The sequence below is a fragment of the Glossina fuscipes genome, unplaced genomic scaffold (assembly GCF_014805625.2).
Source record: "Glossina fuscipes isolate IAEA_lab_2018 unplaced genomic scaffold, Yale_Gfus_2 128, whole genome shotgun sequence".
Taxonomy (NCBI): Eukaryota; Metazoa; Arthropoda; class Insecta; order Diptera; family Glossinidae; genus Glossina; species Glossina fuscipes.
Genome location: NW_023998471.1, coordinates 2,057,438 through 2,081,365, shown reverse-complemented (window position 1 = coordinate 2,081,365; position 23,928 = coordinate 2,057,438). Strand labels below are relative to the sequence as shown.

General features: G+C 33.5%; 1 protein-coding gene and 1 non-coding gene across 5 annotated transcripts; both read left to right on the top strand.

The window, feature by feature from the left end:
* The first annotated feature begins 4,353 nt into the window (after positions 1 to 4,353).
* On the top strand, positions 4,354 to 4,426 carry Trnak-cuu. The gene has a single exon. It is a non-coding gene; the product is annotated as a tRNA-Lys (tRNA).
* A 674-nt stretch (positions 4,427 to 5,100) lies between these two features.
* Positions 5,101 to 17,285, top strand: LOC119640804 (tetraspanin-13). Of its 4 annotated transcripts, none has more exons than XM_038039044.1 (4): positions 5,101 to 5,371; positions 7,323 to 7,490; positions 12,879 to 13,217; positions 13,335 to 13,472. In XM_038039044.1, the coding sequence occupies exons 1-4, from the start codon at positions 5,312 to 5,314 to the stop codon at positions 13,407 to 13,409; spliced, it is 642 nt and encodes a 213-aa protein (XP_037894972.1). In that variant the 5' UTR covers positions 5,101 to 5,311; the 3' UTR covers positions 13,410 to 13,472. The 4 variants fall into 4 exon arrangements, with proteins under 4 accessions (XP_037894972.1, XP_037894969.1, XP_037894968.1 ...); XM_038039041.1 differs by lacking the exon at positions 13,335 to 13,472 and adding an exon at positions 16,832 to 17,285 and having other exon boundaries at positions 5,106 to 5,371; XM_038039040.1 differs by lacking the exons at positions 5,101 to 5,371; positions 13,335 to 13,472 and adding exons at positions 6,185 to 6,265; positions 16,832 to 17,285.
* The last annotated feature ends 6,643 nt before the right edge of the window (positions 17,286 to 23,928 follow it).

Sequence of the window (23,928 nt, the reverse complement as noted above, 5' to 3'; positions counted from 1 at the left end):
CTCTCTCTCTCTCTCTCTCTCTCTCTCTCTCTCTCTCTCTCTCTCTCAAAGCGTGCAAATGTACTACGGAACCTATCCTTCCACTTGTGTGGCTTTTAGTTTACCTAACTATATGTTTCCTTAAAGTAGAAAGGCGCAAGACTTTCCCTACATTCCCCACTTTTCTCAACAGAGTTGAATCGCCAATCGATTTATTTATATGCCCAATTCTCAAGCCATTTTTGTGCCATACATCGCTTGCGATACAAAGATATATTAAGTGTGTGTGGATGTATGCAACACTCGAAAAGACTTGAAATACATACGCGCTTCGATTTAAAATCACTTTCTGAATCTGATACCCTCTTGCCTATCCGTCTGCCCCTCTTCCTTCCCCGTGGTTAACCTGCAGGTCGCAATTTTTAAAACATTTTTATGAAATTTGGTACACTGACGTGTTTTGGCACAAGGTCGCACGCTATTGAAAATGATTCAGAACGGACTCTTTTTGGTCCACCTCCTTTATAACGCCTTACTTCGAAAAGTCATTATATATATAATCGTTTTATAAGAACTGATGTAGGGTATTTGAAAGTTGGCTGTGGCTTGTTGTGGTTACACCTGAGTTCGATTTTTAAAAACGAAGTCAAGACATTTTGAGCAGATTTAGCTATAATTGCTTATCAGCGCATTTTGGGCGGATCGATCCCATCCTGCCCGAATTTTGAACAACATAAAATCTCAAAAGATTTCCGCAAAATTAGATTTTTTGATAAGTCCGGATGTCACAGGTCACTTCAGCTTTTGGCTAATGAAGCATGCGAGACTTTAGTAGCCAGTTGATGACTGAACCACAGCCACTTACTAGGCGTGTATTTGTAAGATCAAACAGAGAAGAAGAAAACGTTTCCGATACAATGTATCGGTAACATTAGGCGCGGGATCCTAACGATCTTTTCGATTCCACTTCCAATTTTCAAGATATCCTTAGTTTCTAGACAACTCTTAAGTCGATTTGACTGTGGTGTTTTAAAATCACAAATTGCAGAGACCTGTATGGTCATAACAGTCATATTAAAAGATAAACTAAAGGACATAGCTGAATTGGTTGTGCTATAGGCGCTGAACAGGAACAAGTACATGAACAGTTTACGGAGTTTCTACTACGCGTTACAATTATGTGATAAAAATAACATACATAACAGTCGCAATGCATATAAACAAAAGCTTGCAAGAAAATTAACGACAATATTGTTGATTTAAATAAAATCACAAGTAGTTGACAATATGTGCTAACGATTGGGGTGTTTAAGTAGCAATGGCGGTAGTTTAAATAACAAAATGTTTAGTATTTAATTATTATGCGTTGTTTACACGCTGCCCACAGTTGTAGTTATAATTATTATTATTTATTTATGTATTTTTTTTTTAAGTAACTTTTTCATTTTATATTAAAAAATGTGTTGTTGCTATTGTAAATGGAAGTGCGTGTGTTCATCATGAAAGCATTTTTGTAGCCGCTATAGCAGATATATTCAATCTATCCACATTTTGTACGGTTTGCACTGCGAAGAAATACGTGTCTATATACTATAAACGAAAAATTTTATAAAGTCTGCACATAGAGGGCTCTTCTGTCACTTTCTCTGCTTAATCATTCGCGCTATCTTCCTAGTTTAGAATATGCAAAATTATTTGAAATTCTTTTCCTTACACTCATCAAAAGGAGTTTTTATCAGACCATCATAGGTTTTGAAAAATATAAATTAATTACTTACAAGAGCGTTCCGTTAAATTGAGCTTAGAGGAAAGACTTGTCTGCAAAGTAACCGAGAGAAAAAATTCGTAGTTCCTTTCTTAGAGACTAGTTTTATGAATTTTTTTTCAATTTCGACATATTCCAGTCAACATTTTCGTGTTGTGGTCGTGCAATTTGCAAAAATGCACGAAATGTCATATTCTAAAAGAAATATGGGAGAGGTCAAAGATAATAGGGATTTCGAAAAGGAGCCCTGTACACTGTAGGGAGGTTTATTCAATGCCCTAAGTTAAATGAATAACTATCTTAAAAACCTTACACTTACGCAATACATCACGCTTAGGGAATATTATCTCACTGCTCTAGGTTAGCTAAAGCGATAGATTTACATCACAAGATGTTGACTCTCGCATAATAACTTTACAGTGTTATTGGGTGGAGGGTTTCTTCCTCTCTACAAGCATAAGTAATTTCAAAAGCCAGCAAAATTGTCAAATTCCTCCATCTAATTGAAAGGGTGAGTCCTGAGTAACATTTGTCCGCCATGTCATGTTCACTGCTTGCAATTCTGTGTTTCAATCGCAACAATCCGAACAGCTTTATGAGGGAAATATATATCAATTCGATTTTTTATACAGACATTGCCATGCCCACGTATGAACACTATTACAATATTACAATAACCGATTACTGGCGCTATCATTGTCATCGAAAACGAATTGGAATAAGTAACAAACGTTCTTAAAACCTATAGCCGTCTTTTAATTAATGGATGGACTTTAACAACTTGAAATGTCAAAAGTAGTTAAAGCAAACGTCGCCACTTAAGGTCAAGAAGCCTGTACAGAAACGAGCCTTTAGTAGTTATTTATATTTTAGAAGATTCAAATTCATGCATTTGTAATTAATATTATCCCTGTTATTGGGCTTAATAATTTAAACAAGTTTACTGATGTGTGAAAGTTTTTTGAAGTTCTTAAGTGTTCATCCAAGAAATATTGAATGTGGAATGGTAGAAATAAGGAAAGTAATGTACTTATGAAATAATGAATTGTTATTTCTGATTTGCTACGAAAGCTTAACATTTTTTAGACAACTTAATATTTACAATAAAAAAACAACCGGAAATCAAACAAGCGGTAGGAATCACACGAATCGGTTGCAACTGAATGTAACTTCTGTCTTTTTCTATGTATATCTTAGGTGTATATATATTAGGTGTGCAAACAAATTTGTGCCGTTGTTTGATAATCAACTTTATTTATTAATAATCAATATATTCATCATCAATATCTGTAGTCTCTAGCCATTTATCGGATATCTTATGGATGGTCACCGCGGTAGAAGGTTTGCCAGTTTGGATGCGAAATGGCCATCGACCTTTCTACGCAGATCTTCAACTTCTGTGAACCGCTGACCTGTTAAGTATGACTGGCGATTTAAATAAGTGGCAATCAAAACAGACTATTTCTGGAGAACGTAATGAGTGCGGTAAATCTTCTTAACCTATTATGAAAATTATTTTCTTGACCGCTTTTATGAAGCAATCAATTCCAGCGGAAGGAATTTATTTGTACACCTATTATATATACATATATACGATTTTATACAAACAAATACGTTTTATCCCGTTTTCATAGCTTTACTTTAGTGTACAAAATCAATCGTCGTTTATTTCAGTTCAAATATGGAGGGAGGCGTGTGCGGAACACATACATGCATGTGTGACGGATCAATTGGCCATAAAGTCAAACACTTGTACAAAAAAAAAAAAAATAGCAAAAAAATTAAACTCTAACCAAATAGAATAGTTAGTTAATCAAGAAATTTTATAAATTTATAGTTATACGAGGGCCCAAGTAATATTTTTGTTGTTGCTGTTTAAATTGTTATTTAAAATTGAACAAACTTCCATACTTACGCATACGTGTTTATATGCGTGCATGTATGCACAAGTGTATAAATATTTCATGTCTATTTACAGCGAATTATTATTGTTGTATTGCGGTCTTATGAGAGAAATGTGTTCTATTTATTAATTTACACACGGAAGTATTCACAAATATTAACACAAAGTAAATATATTTACTTAAAAAGAAATTATTTTAAAAATAAATTTTTAATTAAATGTTATTTCTCTCTTTAAGCTATTTTTAAAATTAATATTCAACATCTATCAAAAATGTATCAAAAGTTTTCTCTTTACTTTTTTCTATTCATTAATTATGCTTTTTTTCACTTTAACACATAAGTTTTGCTTCTTTTTCTTTCATTTCAAATAAATGTCTTTCGTTACGTATCTACGTTTACACACACCGGAATTAAATAACTGTTATTAATAATAACGTGTGTTATTTAAAGTAAACATATCTTACAAACAAACAAAAGGAAACCAATTAAAACAATCAGCTGGAACATAAGTGTAGCGCGTATTGAAAAATGTTATATATTTTAGTTATGAACTAGTGTTTGCAGAATGAATAAACGGTATCAAGTTTTTTAACAGTAAGCTTTTTTTTTCCATTACGAAATATTAATAAATAAGATTTATTGGCAACGCAAGAATGAGTTTTTCTGTTTACATTTATATAGGTTTTAACTTAAACCCGCTATCAGCCCGGCTAGCTCAGTCGGTAGAGCATGAGCCTCTTTCTCTCAGGGTCGTGGGTTCGAGCCCCACGTTGGGCGTTCGTTTTTGAATTGCTTTTTTGTTTTTTATAAAACTCAGCACAGTCGGTAAAACATGGTGGACTGACATGAGGGCCTTTTTTTAAAGTAATTTTTTCTTTTTGTAAAACACTTCCCAACCATTTGTTTAAGTAAGTAAAAATATTATAAAACATACAAATATGAATTAAGTTCGTATAGCTTTTTCAGAGTAGAAGATCAAGAACAACAGTTTTGTTTAAAAATTTTCAAATTTAAAAGAAAAATTTCTGACTGCTTACTCGAGTTTGTAGACTGACAGATGGAATATATCAACTATTTTCGTCCAATTCAGTAATTGTAGACAGACATGTTTTAATTTATCTTAAAAAACGGTTTAAATGATTTCTTATCCATTTAAAGTTCCATGAAATCGATCAGCATTTGCTGGTATAAGGATAAATTTGAACTCGGAAGCTAATGAGAGTTCAATTCAATTGAAAACGTACTGTGGTACTTGTTCGAATTGTGAAAATGTCTTTAAAACGTACTTTTCGCATAATACGAAATCATTCGTCTGTGCCTTTAGCCAGATAGCATAACTGACAATTTCAATTTCATCTTTTGACATTTACCTTTGATACGGTATGAAAAGCAGCCAACTTCATTCACACTAACTAAGATTTTAATTAACTCAGTGTTATTAAAGAAAAGCAACGCAAACGAAGGTTAGGACGCGAAACTATTGACCGATTGAATGCTTTTTGTGAAACGATATTTGTATTTATCTAAATCATAAGAAATTTAATTTAATTTAACAAATTATTGAAGCAAATTGAAAATTATTGATACAAAGAGCTTTGCATATAAACATATTAAAAAAATAAGTAATAATAATACAATTACTTAAAAAAGAATTTAGTAAAAATGTGCGGTGGTTTCACTTGTTCAAAAAATGCATTAATTGCGTTAAATATTTTGTATGTGGTAAGTATAGACGAGCGAGTGACTGTGTCTATTGGTTTATATGTATATTGAACCATATGTAATTTGAATTTCTTTATATACAAAAATATATATAGATATGTACATATATGGCTAAAAGTGTATACGATTTGTTAATCTTGCAAAAATTCTTCTGTACGTAAATGATAGAAAACACCAGACGGACTTTAGGGGAACGAAAGGAACAATTTTCGTATTTTTGAAGAATTGAAGAGGAAAACTTAAACGAATAATCAATTTAGTAAACAAACTGTAGAACCACATAGTTACCCACACGTACATACATACATAAATATATGAACACATATATATAAATGTTAAATGTTTACAATGTCTAATGCAGGCGGAATAAAATACCTTAATGTAATGTAAGTGATTTATAAGAAAATTACCAAAAAAGCAACTATGGAAGCAACCTTGATATAAATGAACCTTTACAGTGACCGCTTATCATTTCTCTAATGTTTATGTTTAAGTCGCTGTTCGATTCAATTTCTTTTCTTAGAAAATAAGCTTAAACGTGATATTTTCACATATATACGCATTATATTGATTAATATATTTTACTGCAAAGTACTCTTCACTATGTTTTTATTAACAACCCTTCAGTACAAAATGCTAAGGCATTGATCAGTTTGCTTCGTTTTGCTTACTTAAGACAACTATATACACATTTACTTACGTCGTCTGCTTGCAAACCGTTTTCTTTGTTATATACACTACGCATTAGCACTGTTGTGGCGGCTGTAACGCGTCAGATATTTCGAAAAGCATTTTTATCTACTTTAGCTGCACAATTCGGTCCCTCTAATGTCTCTTGTTGACGTTGCAACGGCTGCAATTAACTCCAGACTTATTTGCTGGCATCTAATAAATGTGAATTTTATTTATTTATTTATTTATTAATATATATATATTAAATACCATTTTGTATTAGCAGAAGTTCTGCGATACCCAGAACAGATAGCTAAAGGAAAGTGAGTTTAAAACAGATAGTTACGGGGTAGAGTACCCAGTTAATGAATTTTTGATAATTGTACTTCCTGGCTGCATGTCAATATGTCTACAGCATAATCTTATAGCTACCCGAGACACGGGGATAAGAACCAAAGGTAACTTGGGAAAAGAGCGAAAGTGAAGGAATCAAGCCTCAATTTTTCTGTCGCCGTCTTTGCTTTAAAATAATTTTCTCTAATTTTATAAAATCAATCCTAGATAAGCATTTTTAGAAAAGTAGAGACATTATAGTGGACCGCCGCTCGCAATATCACACTCTGCGGTTATTCAAATAAAATAAAGCGTTATATGGGAAGTGGTTGAAAAAATGGTCCCGTCCAAGGCATTTGCAATAGGGCCCGTCCTTGGGACAAAGTACGCCAGTGTGTCAAAATTCGTAAAAATATTTCAAAAATTGTAGTCCGTGTGTAGTTTGAATACAACACGGGAAATCGGTCAGACAGACTGACAGATAAGCTTGTAATTACTTTCTTAATCGGAACGCGAATCTATCTGAAGACCACATACGTCCGGGCAAATTTAATATATCCTCGTGCTACAAGTGGTGTAGTGTGTAACAATAAAAATTCGAACCTTAAAGAAGGAAAAGGAAACAAAAAATAAATATTTAAATCATTTATGCATTAATTTCTAGACTACGGCTATGGATTTGAAATTTGATTGCTTTTGAAAATAATCCCAAATTGACTTTGCAAACGCGTGCGTGATTAGTTAAATCTTAATACACATATTTATCTTATCTTAAGTAAAGGCTATTAGAGATTCGCCTTGATCTATGTCTCATATATATTATAAACTACGTAACTTAACGTATCTCATTTACTTACCATGCATTTCTCTCTCTTTTTTATTTTTTTTTTTTTCAATTCTTTTGGTACTGTTTTCTGTTTTTATTTCTCTCTAATGACAAACACAGATGGTGGGTTTCCTCTTGATTGGAGTTGGCGTCTATGCTCGTGCTGCTTCGATTGTTCCAAATTTACCTATTGTTGGCGGTATTTTAGCATGTGGTATAATCTTAATATTGATTTCCATACTCGGGTTGGCTGGTGCTGTTAAACATCATCAAGTTATGCTGTTCTTTGTATCCTTTTTTGAAACAAAAACAAAAAAATTTTTTTGTTTTTTTTTTCTTGACAATTCCTTTGGTTAAAAAGGCAGGAGGTAAAAAAAAAGAATCTTAACCTGAAGGTATTCAAATGTAAAAAACTAACTATGTCATTGATGGTCATGTAGCTATTCACAAACACTTTACCTAAAATTGCAAGAGGTGTAGAAAGAAAGGAAGAACAATAACTTAGCCTAAAGTTATTCAAGTTTAAAGGACTTGACAACTATGCCATTGATAGTTACACAGCTAATAGCATGTTCACTAAAGTGCTTAACACAAAAGCATTGAGAAAGAGGAATAATATTTCGCTTGAACGTTTAGTACACACTTATTCACTATATTCTGATTAAAGAATAGAAAGAAAGATCTGTTCGCTCGACATACTTGGTACATCGTGTCGTATATCTTGCTGCTCAATTTTTTTTGCGGTACTATTTAACAGAATCTTATTAGTAATCGCTTAACCTATGATGAGTTAGTTCACTTAATTTGGATCTGGTGAACCGCGAGACACTGTAGTAGATTTTTGAACTTGATACTGATACGTTTCTAAGAAGATATTGATATGTAACTTGAAAACTTTTAAGTTTGAACAAGAGACGATAATCGTCATTTCTTTTCAATTATGACTGAACTTACAGATCTCCTTGAGGCGAAGATAAGAAACATACGAAACAAAGTCTTGAAGCTGTTAAGAAAGGCTCGAAGTGGGTCAAGAAATCGTTACTAAACAGAAGAATAGACATACAGACGTACCCAACTGGAAGAATTGCGCTACTCGCACGGCTTTTGCCATTTTAATTGTTTACAATAATGTGACAAAGTTAATCAAATTATTTAATGTATTTCTCCGTTTATTCTATGACGAGGCAATAAAAAAGGGGAACATTCTTTCGGTACGTATGGGGAGAGCTAAATCCCAACTTCTTCCGGACAACTGTTTAAAGTCCTAATCATAATTTGGAGAGAAAGGTAGAAGCCAAGCGAAGAAAGCAAAAAGATGAAAGGTGAAAAAAACTTGTTAAGAATGGGTAGACTTTGCCTTATATGGTCGTCGATGCACAGTCTTTAAATGCATTTCCAAAGTTTTGCACTACCTCCTCTCTGATGAACATAAGAAATGTCGAGATAGCATTGAAAGTGCTATGTTGCGATGCTCCTCCTACTCTACTTGGCTTTGACAGCTTTTTCATCTTCTATGTTGTTATACCAAATTTTGTTACTTCGCGATAACGCATATGATCGGAGTGGCTGCAGTTTAGGTAAGCAGGATCGCTATGGAGGCCGCGACTCCTTTCTCCGTGAAAAAGAAACATTATTTAAAGTCACAACCAACTCCGTGAACTTTTTTTATAGAGAAAATTATATGTCTTCGCATTCGCCCCTAGTGCTTACATTCTTTGCATCTTTGTAAGTCTGTCCATTTGCCACTTTCAGAGCGATAAATGTTCTATCGACTAAAAACTTTATACCTTTGAAGAGTATATGCGTACATTATAGGATCTCTAATAAGTAAGTAATCCTAACGATTATAAGAAGCAAAAGGCACTGGCTAGGTGTATTCCTATCACGCCAGTAATGGTGTACCACTTCCTGTAAAGTACATTTTATTGAAACCTTTTTTGAGACAACAATTTTATGTTTTCTTATATAAAGAAATTCCATTTAATGCAGAATTTTCGTAATTTAAAAGAAACGAAAAAAAAATGAAAAATAGTTCGTTCTCTCATTGCCCGCAAATATGTCAACAACAAAAGATGTTACTTTTTTTTTTATTTTTTTTTATTAAAATAAATAATTACACAAAATCGCTTAATATACATAAAATGAGGTTATATTTATGCTACGCAATCATCAAGGTTATCACAAATGTTTTTAATTCAATGATGTTGTTGTCATAATAACATTTAACAAAAGAGAAGCAAAGCACAAGAACCTATTCATAAAGGAAAATAATTATATTTTCGGTAACATCTTCGCCGTTACATTTTTTTCTTCTATCTACATACATACTCATACATCGCTATATACGTACATGCAAAAAAATAAAAAACATTCTTGAAAAAATAATTTTCATTATGGAAAAACAAGCAAGAAAATCTTCCTAAAAATCATTTCAAGTAAAAGAAATGAGAAATGGAAGAAAAATGATTTCAGAATTATGATGCAAAAGTTGCCATTTGAAAAATTCGAAGAATCCATTTAATTCAACTTCTGGCAACTGACTCGAACGATACAATAGAGACTTAGAATAATACACATACCGTACACGCCTCATCGTTAAGAAAGCACTTATCCTCAATCAACAAAAAAAATAGAATCCAGATTGCGTTGTTAGGCCACTTGGGATCATTTTTACATTATGTTATAGTTTTCTTAAATTCTGAGTCGGTATCTGCGATAAGTTATGAATTGTTCAGAAAAATACGCTCATGTTCGTTTCCACTGAAATTGCTTCACGATCTTTGTGTATTCGAAATTCTAACGATGGAGAGTCAGATTAAACAAAGAATATCGATATTTTTGAATCTTTCTTTCCATTTCAACTGAACGATCGCATTACGGAGAAGAATGTAAAAGCAAGGGAAATAGATTCCAAAATTACTTAGGCAAGCGAGGTGGGAATGACATTTGTGTGGGGCAAAGCTGAGGTATAACCTCAACTCATAGTAATAAATTTCAATTCGCGAGTTTATACATGAATATTCCGTGCATTTAATTAATCTTTCGCAGATGTTCGTAGACCATATGTTGACAGTGTACTCCTTATACCAAATCCATCGCCGACATAGAGTTGACGTTATATTATTTTAAAATTATTCATTAGTTGATGGTGGGTAAAAGAAGAAAACTAGGAGCGCAAAGGGTCAAATGCACGAAAATGATATAATAATAAATTTGTTGACCTTTTTATTATTGGGTAAATATCGGTTAATCGTCAATTTTAACCTGCAACCATAGGTAAAGCAGGGGCTAAAATAATGCCTTAGCTTTCTTCTCGTCGTATATAAATCAAAAACAAAAACAAAAAATGAGAAACAATCTCTCATGTATTAGGTGCGTAAAGAAAGCCAACCGTCCATTTGATAGTTGGAATCTTATTTCTTAAGTTTATCTTACGATAACATGGAGTTAATGAATTTGCTGAGTTTGTACACAATGATACATTACGGGCAAGTTGGACGTGGACTGAGTAAAAAAATGGGGCATTGGTTGCTAAAATACCATTTAGCGCAACGAATGCAAGGCAAGCAACGCTTGAGAAATAGTCCGTGATCTCAGTCCTACAGTCCAATTCAACTAATTTTCGTCTCTAATGATAGCAGCTTCCATTCGCTTTAATATGTCAGGCATAACGCGATATCTTTTTAATATAAGCAATCACTCAGGGAATGTCTCCTATCCGTGTAACACATTGACTGTCCCAAAAAAGGGAAGAAGGAGAAAGAGATAAAGTGTTATGTCGTTGCCGGCAAGCACTCACTACAGCTACGACTAAAAAAAACTCTATCCGGCTTAAGATTTGGACCTGTGAACACTGCTGTCTCGGCTAGTCAAGCGGACAATCTCGACATATAGCTTTTGCTCAGACGGCAATACCGGTTGTTATAGTGTAACTTTTTTTATCAACCAAAACATAACAATTGCTATTGCAGAGTAGGAGCCTGTAAGAGGAAAAATGCACATCGTTTGAAAACTTGACACAGATGATAGGAGACACAGATAGACGGACGATCATGCTTTCTCTCTATACTTCACATGACCCTAGTGAGCGGAAAGACGTTTAAAGCCCGACTTGAGCCCGCGATTTTATACTATTTTTAAATAGATGTTTGGACACTGCAACTACACTATATGGCGGAGATAAGAAAAAACCTTTTCCTGATAACTTGAAGTTCAAGCTGACTTGTCGCCTAAATATCTATTACCTAAGAATGGAAGTATACGGGTTTGTTAGAAGGTTGGCACAGGGAAAAACTTTAGGAACTCAACAAAGCTTGTATAGTCTTAGTCGATTTTGCCGTGTCTGTCCGTCTAACTTTGTGAATGCTCGGGAAATTTTGAGATATAGCGTTGACCTTATGCTTTTAACATTAGTAGCACTTGCATTCGATTGGTATTTGAAGTAGACTAGAACAGCTAGCGAAGCGACACGCCTACAGCACACGCATAATTCTTTCCAAAAGCAAGAAAATACGCATTTTTTCTTATTCTCATTGCTTTGTAAACTACAACCGATGTAATCATAGAAATGTTCATGGTTCGTATAGAAACGCATAAAATCAGCCACGCCCACGTCCTAGAGTAGAATATGGATATTTCGTTTGCCTTGCTTTTCTTTTAACGTTGACGGATATAAAACATTTCAGTCACATTCAAATATAATTTTCTTACTTATTCTCTTTTGCTTATGCTTTTCGCGATTGAGAGACTCGTTTGAATAAATCAAAGGAAAATTATCGCCAAGAATAACAAAAAAGAAAAAAAAAAGTCCCGAACAGATAAAAGTTCATAACTGGCAATGATCTCCCACTGTGCCCGATAGAGAAAATATTTTTATTTTTAAATAAATTTTATTATAAAAATCTAGGACAATTTCAATATGCGTATAGCTTTGTTTGTTGGAATTGAATTTTCCATTTTAAGCATTTGCGTCACAGCAATAAAATGAAATCTAACTGAGTGCATTGGGGTTATAGAACAATGCACTCGTGCAAAGCGATTCCTAATTTTTAGGCGCACAAAACAAGAGAGGGCGACCTTTAATAAGCCAAACTTATTGCGTCTATGTATAATTACTTATCTGAAATTTCCATAATTTTCTCGTTTACTCGTATTTTTTCACGCGCACTTATATCGCAACGCAAGAGTTGTTGTTGTATTGTAATGCTTTAAGAGAACTTACCTTCGCTTATATGTAAACGCGGACGTAAATAATATTTTGCAAACATTTTGCTTTTCCATTTTCGTAGGCAAATTGAGTAAATGATATGCACTGTTTATAGCAAGAATGTTATAAGGAAAATGGAACTTGATGGACTTTAGCATTTATGTGTCACTAGATTCATTAGTGGTCCTGAAATGGAAGAAAAGAAGAACGAAATTTTATTAGGTTTTGAAGAGCATTTGCAATGGCAGCAAAGATCGGATATAACCTCAACATTGGCTTATTAAGTGATCTGAAGACATTTTGCCTTTGAGATTTTTCTCGATTTTCCCATTAAATATTTTTTAAGTTTATTAATACAATCGAAAAAGAAAAAATTGATTTTTATTAATTGACTCCCAAAGATTTGTTCCTCCGAACGGTGTTGTCATGGTTTTTACTTTAACTTTGCTCATTTGCACGCATGCATGCAGTACATGATTGTACTCTTTTTACTTTTCCTCATACAATTCTCAATTGCCAGCTCTTGTTTAGCGGTGAATTCGGAACAACAACAAGAATTCGCCGAAGAAGGATGGAATCGCGTTCCCGATTCTATGCGTAAAGAGGTGCAGGATACATTTCTGTGCTGCGGCTTCAATTTGACCAGCGTATCGAGCAACGATCCTTCTTGCGAATTAATTCAGAAAGAGTGCTGCTCTGGCATAGCTGGGAATTGTCAGTGTCCACCTTGCTTGTACAAATTAGAAGATAAAATTAATTACGCCTTCAAATTGTGCGGCGGCCTGGGTATATTCTTCAGTTTCACTGAGGTAAGTGATAACTGGAAACTTTTTTTTATATAGTTTTTATTATCTATCTAACGATATAAACTTTATTCCATTTTGTTTTTGCGAAAATTAATATGCTTACCTATCACCCCCCACCAGTTTATTGGTGTTTGGCTAACAGTACGTTACCGTAATCAAAAAGATCCTCGTGGTTTGCCCAGCGCCTTTCTTTAAATTTTCATTTTTCTCATATATTGATTATAACTTCTTTAAAAGAAAACGTTTTGTTTTTCTTTTTGGATCACAATACTTTCTTTCCTTTCAATCTTTTACTTTCTTTGCTTTTTGTTTCTTTTTTGTTTTTATTCATTTTCATTTAACTATTTCACCATGTATTCACTGAAGCATTGTTCGCAATTTCCTTAATGGATTTTTCACACTATTATTATTACTATTATTATTATTATTATTATTAATGTAACGTCATTATATACACAGATATCAATATCTACATATATACATATATATTATTATATACTTACTTATGTTTAAGCAAAGCTAACTCTTAGTTCTTAAGTCTTCAATTAATCATAATTTTCGAAAGCAGCCTTCGTGAGCATTGAAAAGTGCAGGGATTTATAATGAAAAGGTCGTCGGGAAAACTTACTTAAACTTGTTCTCTTCTAACTAAACTAAAGGGCTAAATGAACACATTCAACCGCAAGTTATGTAAAAATTTTGGTGAGCACTTCCATTTAATTATTAGTAGAGATTACCGATTTTTTTCATTTTTTTATAATTTATTCGCTTTTTTCTTTTCTCTTCGGCGTTTGCTACATCCGTCACCTAAAGAAGTTAGCGTAATACCTATACGATATCTAAAGTATAGTGAAGATGTAAACAAGAATGTGAAGCGACCTTGACGAGTTCATATATGCCTTCGTTTGCATAACATTGTAAAGGCAATCTAAAGATAGTTGTGTAGTCAGGACAACTGAAGTTAGGAAACAAGTCAACGAATCGCCAACGAAAATGCCTAGGATACAAAGAGGAAACTTCTTGACTAACGACAAGTAGAAGGTGGAAGTACTGGTTAACGGAAATTTTTCGATGTTGAAGTCAAGTGGCGTTGAACATTCGCCTCAAAGTATATGAATGCAACATAACCGACCAAAACCTGAGGGATATAATAGAGTTATTCTTGCATTGGTTACACTGAAAAATATGCCACACTTTCAATCCTGATTACTCCCGATTCTTGATTAGCATAACATTCTTAATCGGCTTAGACAGTCTGCTTACCTATCTCTTTCTAAGGCTTTGGTTTTGTTGTTGAAATAGGCACTTTTACATAAATTGAAGTAATCACATATGCTATGCCGTATGCTGTCTTTGCTAACGGATTCAAATCACGTCTTAAAATAATTGCGATGCTCTCATAACGGCATTCAAAATAGACAAAGGACTACAGATAGCAGTCCAGGCCAGATATGAACTGAAACGTTGAGGCAAGTAAGTGCGGTATAATCCAGAATAAGAATGCCGCAGCCAAAGTTATGAAAATACTTTCGAACCCATCAGTCCAAAGGGATAAAGTCTCAAAGTTACGCTCCAAGATTTCTTTCGTATCTTCTTCTTTCATATCATAACTTTCACATCTTCCAGCAAAGAAAGAGGAAAGCATACAACTAACAATAAGCATCAAACACTTGTTAAAATACAAAAATTCTCCATCCGATCCTTCTTAGTCGAGCACAGACAAAAGGCCATAGCTTACAATCAAATTAAAATGAAGCCATTTTCGAATATCTCCCATATAAAAGTTTAATATCGTGTTGAGAGATCGCGAGAATCATTCCAAGGCTCGTATAAGTTTCTCCTTCTAGTTTCTTTTATTTGTTTAGCTTGGCAATACGCAAATTTCCGGTAATTGCGATATGCTTTCTTCCCTCTTCTTTCTCAATTGAAATAATAGGAAGAAAAGATAGCAGAAGATTGAAATTCCTTTCGTGCCATCCCGGTAAAAATTTATTTAGCCCTTAACAAACTACACTACTAGCTTAACGTCGAAATGAAGTAATTAAATATTATTTTTATATTAATATTTTTTCTCGATTCACTAATAATCAACTCGTTCCTTATGACCAAGAGTGACTGTAGTACTCGGAAGCCAGACTTTTACAGAATTCAACTTGATTTGTGTGCGGGAGAATTTAAAGTGGAGCAACAACAGATTGAAGACATTCAATATTTCTTCTACTTGGGTGGCATAATAACAATAATTAGGAGATCGAAAAATTACGTTGCGCACCGTACAGCCAAGAGTCAGACAAGCCTATAGTCAGTTTAACTCTGTGTGGAAATCCCATCTTCTCTCCAAACGCACCAAAATTAATATCCTTCACAGCTGCATGAAATTAGTTGCGGCCTACTCCAGCGGATCATAGAATGCGGCTCGTGGTAATCTTAAAGCTTTCCAGGTATCTATCAACAGTCGCTCAGTTCTCGCCAAACACCATTAGTAACGAACAACTACGGGTCGGAACCGAACAGATATCAATTGAGTCCGAAATAAGGAAGCCGAAATGGCGATGAATGGAATATGCGGAGACAAACCGATATCACCAAAAACGCAACATACTAGAATCCCCAAGGCAGTCGTAGGAAGGCCCGGCCAAGTTACACCTGCTGCCAACAGCTAGAGGTGGAACGAATTGAAGACCGTAGCAATCGTTAAGCAGGAAGGGAAAGCAATCGTTGCAACGTTCATCAGGAATTTGTATATATATACCGAAGAAGCATTCAATGTTATAAGTGGCAATCATAGACACTCGTAGCTCGAGTGTCCCTTTAGTATCTCACAAAAGATGAAACCGTGACTTGGGAACATTGCTGTAAATCGTTCAAACTAAGTTGGATGGCAAAAGCCTGTATAAGGCTTAAAGCGCAAACTACTTTGAATACCTTGACTTACAGAGGCAAAAATATAGTTCGTTGCGTTCATAAAAAATAATTCCTGAAGATTGGTGATAAGGTCTTTGAAGCTCATCATAAATAAAATCAAGCTTGACTGTCAAAAAAGCTTTCTTGTTAACAATAAAGATGTGACAACCTTGATGATTCCAATAATCTCAAGCTTAATGTTCATAAGTATATATCTGTTTGGATGAGCAAAAAAAAGAAACCCAAAAATCGACTTCTTCATATTTGTAACGACAAAGCAGTTTGAAAGCAATTAATTTTATACCTATAACGATAGTGAGATGAACTAGACGCATGGACAGACATTTCAAAGCCCTTCCGCAACCGGACTACGACGAACCTACTCACCACCAAGAAACTCTTAAACTATATCTTAGGCTGAAAAGCTCTTCTGTAGCCATCGTGGCTATCGTAAGTCCTTCAACTTTACGGAACATTTGAATTTTCTTTTCGACATGGGTCATATAAGTTTTCATCATATGCTTTATATAAGATTTAAGGAAATTTCACCTAACCTTTTATAACATCTGCAAATGGAGCTGACAACAGTTTCTTGTTATCATCGACTGTGGTGTAGGGTATTACCAATCATACTTTGCTCTTTTTTTTATGAAAACAAAATTTTTCTTTTATAGACATATTTTAATAACATTTCTTTTATATTTTTTTTTCAGCTGCTTGCCGTCTTTTTAGCTCGTCGTTATCGGAATCAACAAGACCCGACCTATTTGCCGGCGCGAGCTGTGTTCCCAAAGAACTATCAATATTGAGTTTTGAGAGAAAAAGATTTGCAGATAATATTGAGAAGAAAGAAATCTTCGTTGAGAATCAGGCACCTAGATATATTATTTTTTTTATATCTTACACATTTACATACATACACACCCCTCAGTACATACAAGTCGTTTAGTCAAAAGTATGGGACACGAAGGCTGATTAATTTATTTACTTTTAAAAACGTAGAAAAAAAAAGAAAAAGAAATATATAAAAATTCTACTGTAAGATGGCCAAAAGTTTTTGGACAAAGAAAGGGATATATATGATCCCCTTCTCTGCAGATATTTTTTGATAAAACTAATCCAGCAAAACTACAAGCAAGATTGCCTTCAAGTACTTCTTAGATTAAATCATCATAAACTAGTAAGCGATCATTACAGCATGAGCTATAGGAGAGTATTGTTAAATAAACAGATAAGACTTATTAATTATACCCACCAACCAAGTAAGACGCTATACGTGCTAACGTGTATCGTGTTTCGATTAAGTAAGATTAAGAAGCACCTGAATTCAATACCCATAGGTTTTGTGAGTCGGTTCAATCGATTTTCTTCTTCCTTTCATTAACGCTAAATGCGCCGGTAAAGGCATAGGCAAAAAATTCTGCCTTCCTTCTATATTTTTGTTCGTTTTTGATATTGGAAATTACGCTGAATTAATTGTGCAGCTAAATAATTGCAACTTGAAGGTATTTTTTTTGGGATCGATTTTGTGGAAAAGCTTAAACGTGCGCGTGAGTCGACCACAAAGACACTTAACTATTTAAAAAAAAATTAAAAAAACACTAAAGTAAACAGCGCAGCATTAAGTACCCTACGTCACTTCACTTAATACTCTTACCCACATAACAATACCACAAAACACGTCAGGAAGTTACAATCGTTGGCAGTCGAAACTCGCATATCCACCACTATATTTTTCGCATTCTACTCTCCAAGTTCTTTTATTTGACACCCATATCGATGGTATTATTAGGAACAAACTAATCTATGGCGGTTGCGGCGTCTACCGTATTCACATTAAAATTAACCCATTTTTGGGTAATATCTTCATTTGAAGAATGCGAAAAATGGGTATAAACATTCTGTCCTGTAAGCCTAAAATTTCCAAAAAGTGAAAAAATAGAAAATTTAATGTAACTTTGTGTGGGCGTGGTCGATATTTTCCATTCTTGCATGTAAAGAGTAAAGTAAATTAAAGCAAAGTAAATATGGAAATTATCACCATTGTAACTTTTATACATTTTGAGTAATGAGAAAAAACGAAGTTACATTCAGTTTATGGTTAACTGCGGGCTTCTGTTCCGACCAATTTGACCCATTTTCAATACCAAACTGCGTGCAAAAGCTTCCAATGTTTCTACCAAGTCTGAAGTCGATAGCGCTTCATTTTTTCGACAAGGACAACTATTACTGCAACCACTACACAGACGGACAGACAATTAAGAATTTCACACTGATCAAGAATATATATACTTAATAGGATCTCTGAAGGTGTTTTTCGCTCGTTATATACGTTACGAAAAAAGACAAAATGAGCCTTCAGTGATGGCTATAAACAGGCATTCTATAGGAAAAAGTGTTCCAATCCGAAGCATTTTCAATTGTGTTCAACCTTGGCCCAAAACATATCGGTGTACCAAATTTCATCAAAATATCTCAAAAATTGCGGCGTGTACAAAGCGCACGGAAGGTGGGAAGGACAGACAAGATTAGATTGGTTAACAAAATGATTCTGAAATCGATCGGCGCAATAAAAGTTGGATCTATCTCAAGTCTTTCTGCGTCTTGCATACATCCGTCCTTACATTCTTATTACTCTCGTATGCCACAAGTGGTGTAGGTTATAAGAAATAAAATAATCTAAACGAAAAATCGAGAATTTTAGTAAACAGTTAGTCTTGCGTTTCACAAAATATTTTTTATAGGCTTTTTACACTAGATATATAAAAATAAATTTGATTTTGTTTCAATAGTTGTACTGTAGGAGAAAATGCCCGATGCCAACAAAAAATGTGGACTTTGTAGTATTCACAAGGATTTATCTATTGAACACTCTTACAAGTCTTTTCCAAATATTTTAATCGATCTCTTACATACGAACTCAATATGAAATCTATTTATTAAAGCCCTAATAATAACAATAAGACGAGCCTGTCTGCCTTTTCGCATCTTAGAAGAAGAAATCTGTCCTTAAAGTGAAATAAAGCGAATAAATAAAAAAAATATAATAATCACTTCGAGAAAAGTTTTGCTGGAATAATTTTATAAAAAAAAACTTTTTTTTTTGCTTACACGTCAACTTCTTGAGATTATTTTTTCAATCATGTTTTTAATCGTGGTTTTGATTTTTCATCTTTTTATTATTTAATTATTATACTTTAAAAACCCAAGATTTGTGCTCATTATTACTACAAATGTTAACAAATTTTTGATTAGGTTGCTATTTGTTTTAAACATTTTTTCCTCAAAAAAAAAAAAAAAAAACAAATTGTTTTTTTTATTTTCAAACTACATTAAAGCAATCACTTAATGGAAGAAACAGACCTACCTATAGAAAAAATAAAAATAAATAAATAAAAAAGAAAAAGAAACAAACAAAAAACTATGTTCAAATTAATCTAAAAGGATAACAAAAAGTTTAAACCAAATCACTGCAATCATCTCTACAACCACTTAATCGTGTTAATTAATTCAATTTAATGAATGTGTCTTTGCAAAAAAAAACAAGTAAAAAAAACTACACTAAAATCCGTAAACAGTTTATGTAGTTAATGAGTAAAAAAGTTCGAAGATGATTGATAATCACCTATATATAGATGTACATACATACATACACACACACACATATATATATATATATATACACCATATATAAGGGTATACATATATACATATATACATAAACTTCCTAATAAAGTGTGTTTAGATGTTTGCCATCCGTTTAGCTTTTTATGCACACTTTCCACCTGAGTTTCCTTTTCTTTTTTTTAAAAACATAACTTCATTTAAGTAAAAATTAAACGGAGGAAGCAGTCATAACATTATCTCTATGTCGATACAGATGCGGTACACTTTACACAGCGGCATACAAAATATTTTATTTATTAAACGTGCATAAAATCTCTTAACATTTACATCCTATTTATTACATCTACATGAATAATCTCTGTATTCTGTGCTGTGATTGAATTATAAATGAAATAAAAAATCATCTTTAAAAAAAGTAAAAAAAAAAAAATATTGTGTTAATATTTTATTACACGTTTCGGAAAACTACTCCAAACAGCAGGTGGATGCACAACATAGCTGAGACTATTTTTATTAGCTCCAGCCTCGTCGCCAGAGAATAACGTTATTTTGTATTTTAAATGTACCCTAATGTACCCACTTGTGGTACGGGGTATATTAAGTTACTACGTACATATGTAACAGCCACAAGGACTTAAGGTAGACCCACCTTTTATTATACCGATCGATCCAGAATCATTTACTAAATCGATCCAAGTCAATCTGTCCGTCTGATGTCTGTTCACGTATTTTTGTGTTTAAGCGCTGCATCTCGCAATTTTTGAGATATTTTGATGAAATTTGAAGGAACGCTATTGAAAATGGTTCGGATCGGTCTATTTTTTCATAAAAGTGATTAAGTGGTAGTATTTCAGCATTCTAAATTGGTATGAAAACTTTGGACCGGCTGGGTCAGTTTTTTGAACCTCCTGTGTTATAACGGTTTCTAAACCGAGGTTTTATAAGGAAAAAAAGTCGAGTTTCCAATATTTCAAAATTAGCTCATAATAGTAATTTGACGAAATCTACCTTACCGAATTTGGATCACATAGGTCTATTTTTTTGGATACCGCCACATATAAGGATTCTCATGAAACGTAAACCCTTATATGCCAAAATGAAAATTTGCTCATGATAGCATTAAATAAAAAAAATAAGTGAGCTTAATTTGAACCGCATGGGTCTATTTCTTGGCCACACTCGATATAAGATGTCCCATGAGTAGTAAGTCCTTCGGAAAAAGTATTGGAAAGAAAGTTTAACCTTTCAATACACGAATATTATGGTTTTGCACGAAAATGCAAATGTCCTTTTTCATGCATTATTACCAAAACGAGCGAATAGCTGTACTAGGCTACCACGATTGATTTAGGATTAACACACTTAGCTTGCCGCATTCTACTCTCCGAGTCCTTTATATGATATCCATGTCGTTAGTATTATTAAGAAAAAATTAATCCACCAGTTCGCGTTATTGAGGAATGTAGTGAGAAAAAGAAAATTTAATCACTTGCAACTTTGCACGTCAAGAGTAGCGTGTTTCGTAAAGTATTATTATTATTATTATTATTATTATAATTATTATTATTATTATTATTATAAATTCAGCCAGAGAATAAATTTTAAAGCTAAAGCCTTAAAGCACTAGCATCTAAAGCCTTAAAGCACTAGCATCTAAGGCTTTCGGCTTTATTAAAAACTCCACCGCACTTGAAATTTGAAACTACGACTAGTCGAGACTCTTGCCTACTCGGCCACTCAGGGGGATTTTCATAAAGTAATGATTATTTTTGTTTAGAAAAACGTTCAAATTACGCTCCACTAAAGTCTTCTGTGCTAACCAAATTTGCTCATTGTCAATACCAACCTGGGTCAAAAACTTCCAATGTTTTTACCAAATTTGAAGTCGATATCTTCACTTTTCAACAGATTGCCTTTAGCACATATCACACAGACGAACAAACATGGCTTAATAAATTCAGAAGTTCATGCTGATCAAAACTATACCATATACCTTATAAGGTCTCTGAAGCTTCCTTTTGAGTGTTGCATACATTATGAAAAAATAAAACAAAATGACAAATACCTCCATCCTAAAGTGGTGGGTATAATAAGACGACGAGATAGGTCCCCAACCAGCGACTATATGTCGTAACGTAACAACATTTAAGAATAAGTTTCTATGCTTTATAAAGAAAATTGATGAAAAATATTTATTTAACTTGTAAATTGTGGGGTACATAGGTATACTTTTCAGACTATTTTTCATATTGACGAAAATTATTGAAAAATATTAGTGAAATACAAGACAAAAAGAAGTTTACTTTATTTCTTTTTTTTTTTCAGTCGAGCCCTAAGGCCGTAGGTTCAAATGTCAGGAGCGATAGAATTTTCAATAAAACTGATAGCCTTAGATGATCAATTAATCGTAACAATAATAATAAAGTAAATAATTTTGCTTTCAATTCGGAGCAAGTTAGTTAATGATTTGGGGTTTTACGTCAAATAACAAGAAGATCTAATTTTCGTCTCTTTGATGACTAAGGCAGTTGAAGAATTGCAATAGATGACATAGCGCGGTGTATCTAACGGTCGGCCTCGCTGTTCTATAAGGTCATATTGAATTTTTTGAAGCTTCTTTCTTAACATACACCCGGTTGAGTTTCTCTTACTTTAAAATTTTTAACCATGTCTCTACTTAACAATGTTTCCAACTTTTTTAAAGTTTTCCTATAAGTTAAATCCGAACCATTTCAACAAAATAGCTCAAAAATTGCAACCTATAGGTTGAATGCGAAATGACATTCACATAACATGGCGCTATCTTAAGCCTTTTTTAAGCATGTTACATACATCCGTACTATCTTAATATGCCCTATACCAGAAGTGGTGTAAGATATAATGATAAAATCAAATACACATTCAAGACAATTTAACTGTCTCATGCAGCTGGCGACTGCCGAAAAATATTAATAATAATTTGCAGAACATTTGCTGGAAAGCAAATTAACAATTCAAAATGTCATAATGAACTTAGGTACAGGTAACTTACAAAGGCAGGCAAAGTCAGTCGAGGCAAGAGAGTTGAATCGTATTATATAATACAAACAGGCAAGACTCGAAGAAGCATTGTAAATATAAGTTTTTGTAAATTAGTTTGTGAATTGATGTGCTAAGAGATTGGAACTAACTAAGGCCGATGTTATCCTAAATATCACGATTCAGTGATACGAACTTAATCTGAAGAAAAAGTCGAATAAATATATAAAATCGCAAACAGGTAACTTTTACGTTACAATATATTTTCGTTTGCATTTTACACACAAAAACTTGCATGTCATTCAAGGTCTATCTCTCTAGTGCTCGCAATAACGTAACTCAGATGTTCTACCCACTATTCGAGATTATCGTGAAAAATGTTCCTTTCATCAAGGGAAGAAGCTCATCGTTGCCTACATCAAAGCTTACTTATCAATGTAAATATAAATAATTATGCAGACAAACACACCAACGCACATGTATATGCGTACGCACTCATACTCACCTACATTTTATGTAAAACATATATAATATATAAAATGTATATATGTGCAACTTGAACGAAGCTATACGATATTTTGTGGACTTGTTTATGCATGTAAGATGTATTTATTTAAGATTAAAAGTTGATAAGATAGGATATATTCATGAAAATGCATTTTGAACTATCCAAAGAAGATCGCGACGCTTCACATAAATCTTGAATTACAGACAAACATTTGTTTTGCTTTCATTGAATAGTTATAAAATTATAATAATTTATTATGTATTCGCCACTCTCTCTATGATATCTCTATGACCTCCTCCCATCTTCTTGGCACTTTATCAATTCCTTCCTCTTCAGAATTGAAGGTTTTTTTCTTTCAAAAAAGTTTTGTAAGGAAGAGAAAAGGTGGTATTATGTGGTCAAATAGACCATGTAAACTCAAGAATTCTTTCTTGACTCACCCTTGCTGTATGTGATCACGGGTTGTCATGTAAATCAATGAAATTCTTGCGATTGACGAGTGCAGGTGTTTCTCTTGCAATATCGCGTTTAAAAGCTTGTCGTCCAAGTCGAAAGAACGTCCCGCCCTCGGTTCCTCCTTTAAAGTCTATATCTCCAGCGCAGAATTATACAAGGTATGGTTTTGAGAGGACAAAGTAATTTTCCACACTGCACGTA

Coding starts and splice junctions, on each gene's coding strand:
- LOC119640804 (XM_038039040.1), top strand. CDS start 6,200: ATGTCTCTTGTTGACGTTGCAACGGCTGCAATTAACTCCAGACTTATT. Junction 6,266..7,322: donor TTTGCTGGCATCTAATAAAT/GTGAATTTTATT, acceptor TGACAAACACAG/ATGGTGGGTTTCCTCTTGAT. Junction 13,218..16,831: donor TATTCTTCAGTTTCACTGAG/GTAAGTGATAAC, acceptor TTTTTTTTTCAG/CTGCTTGCCGTCTTTTTAGC.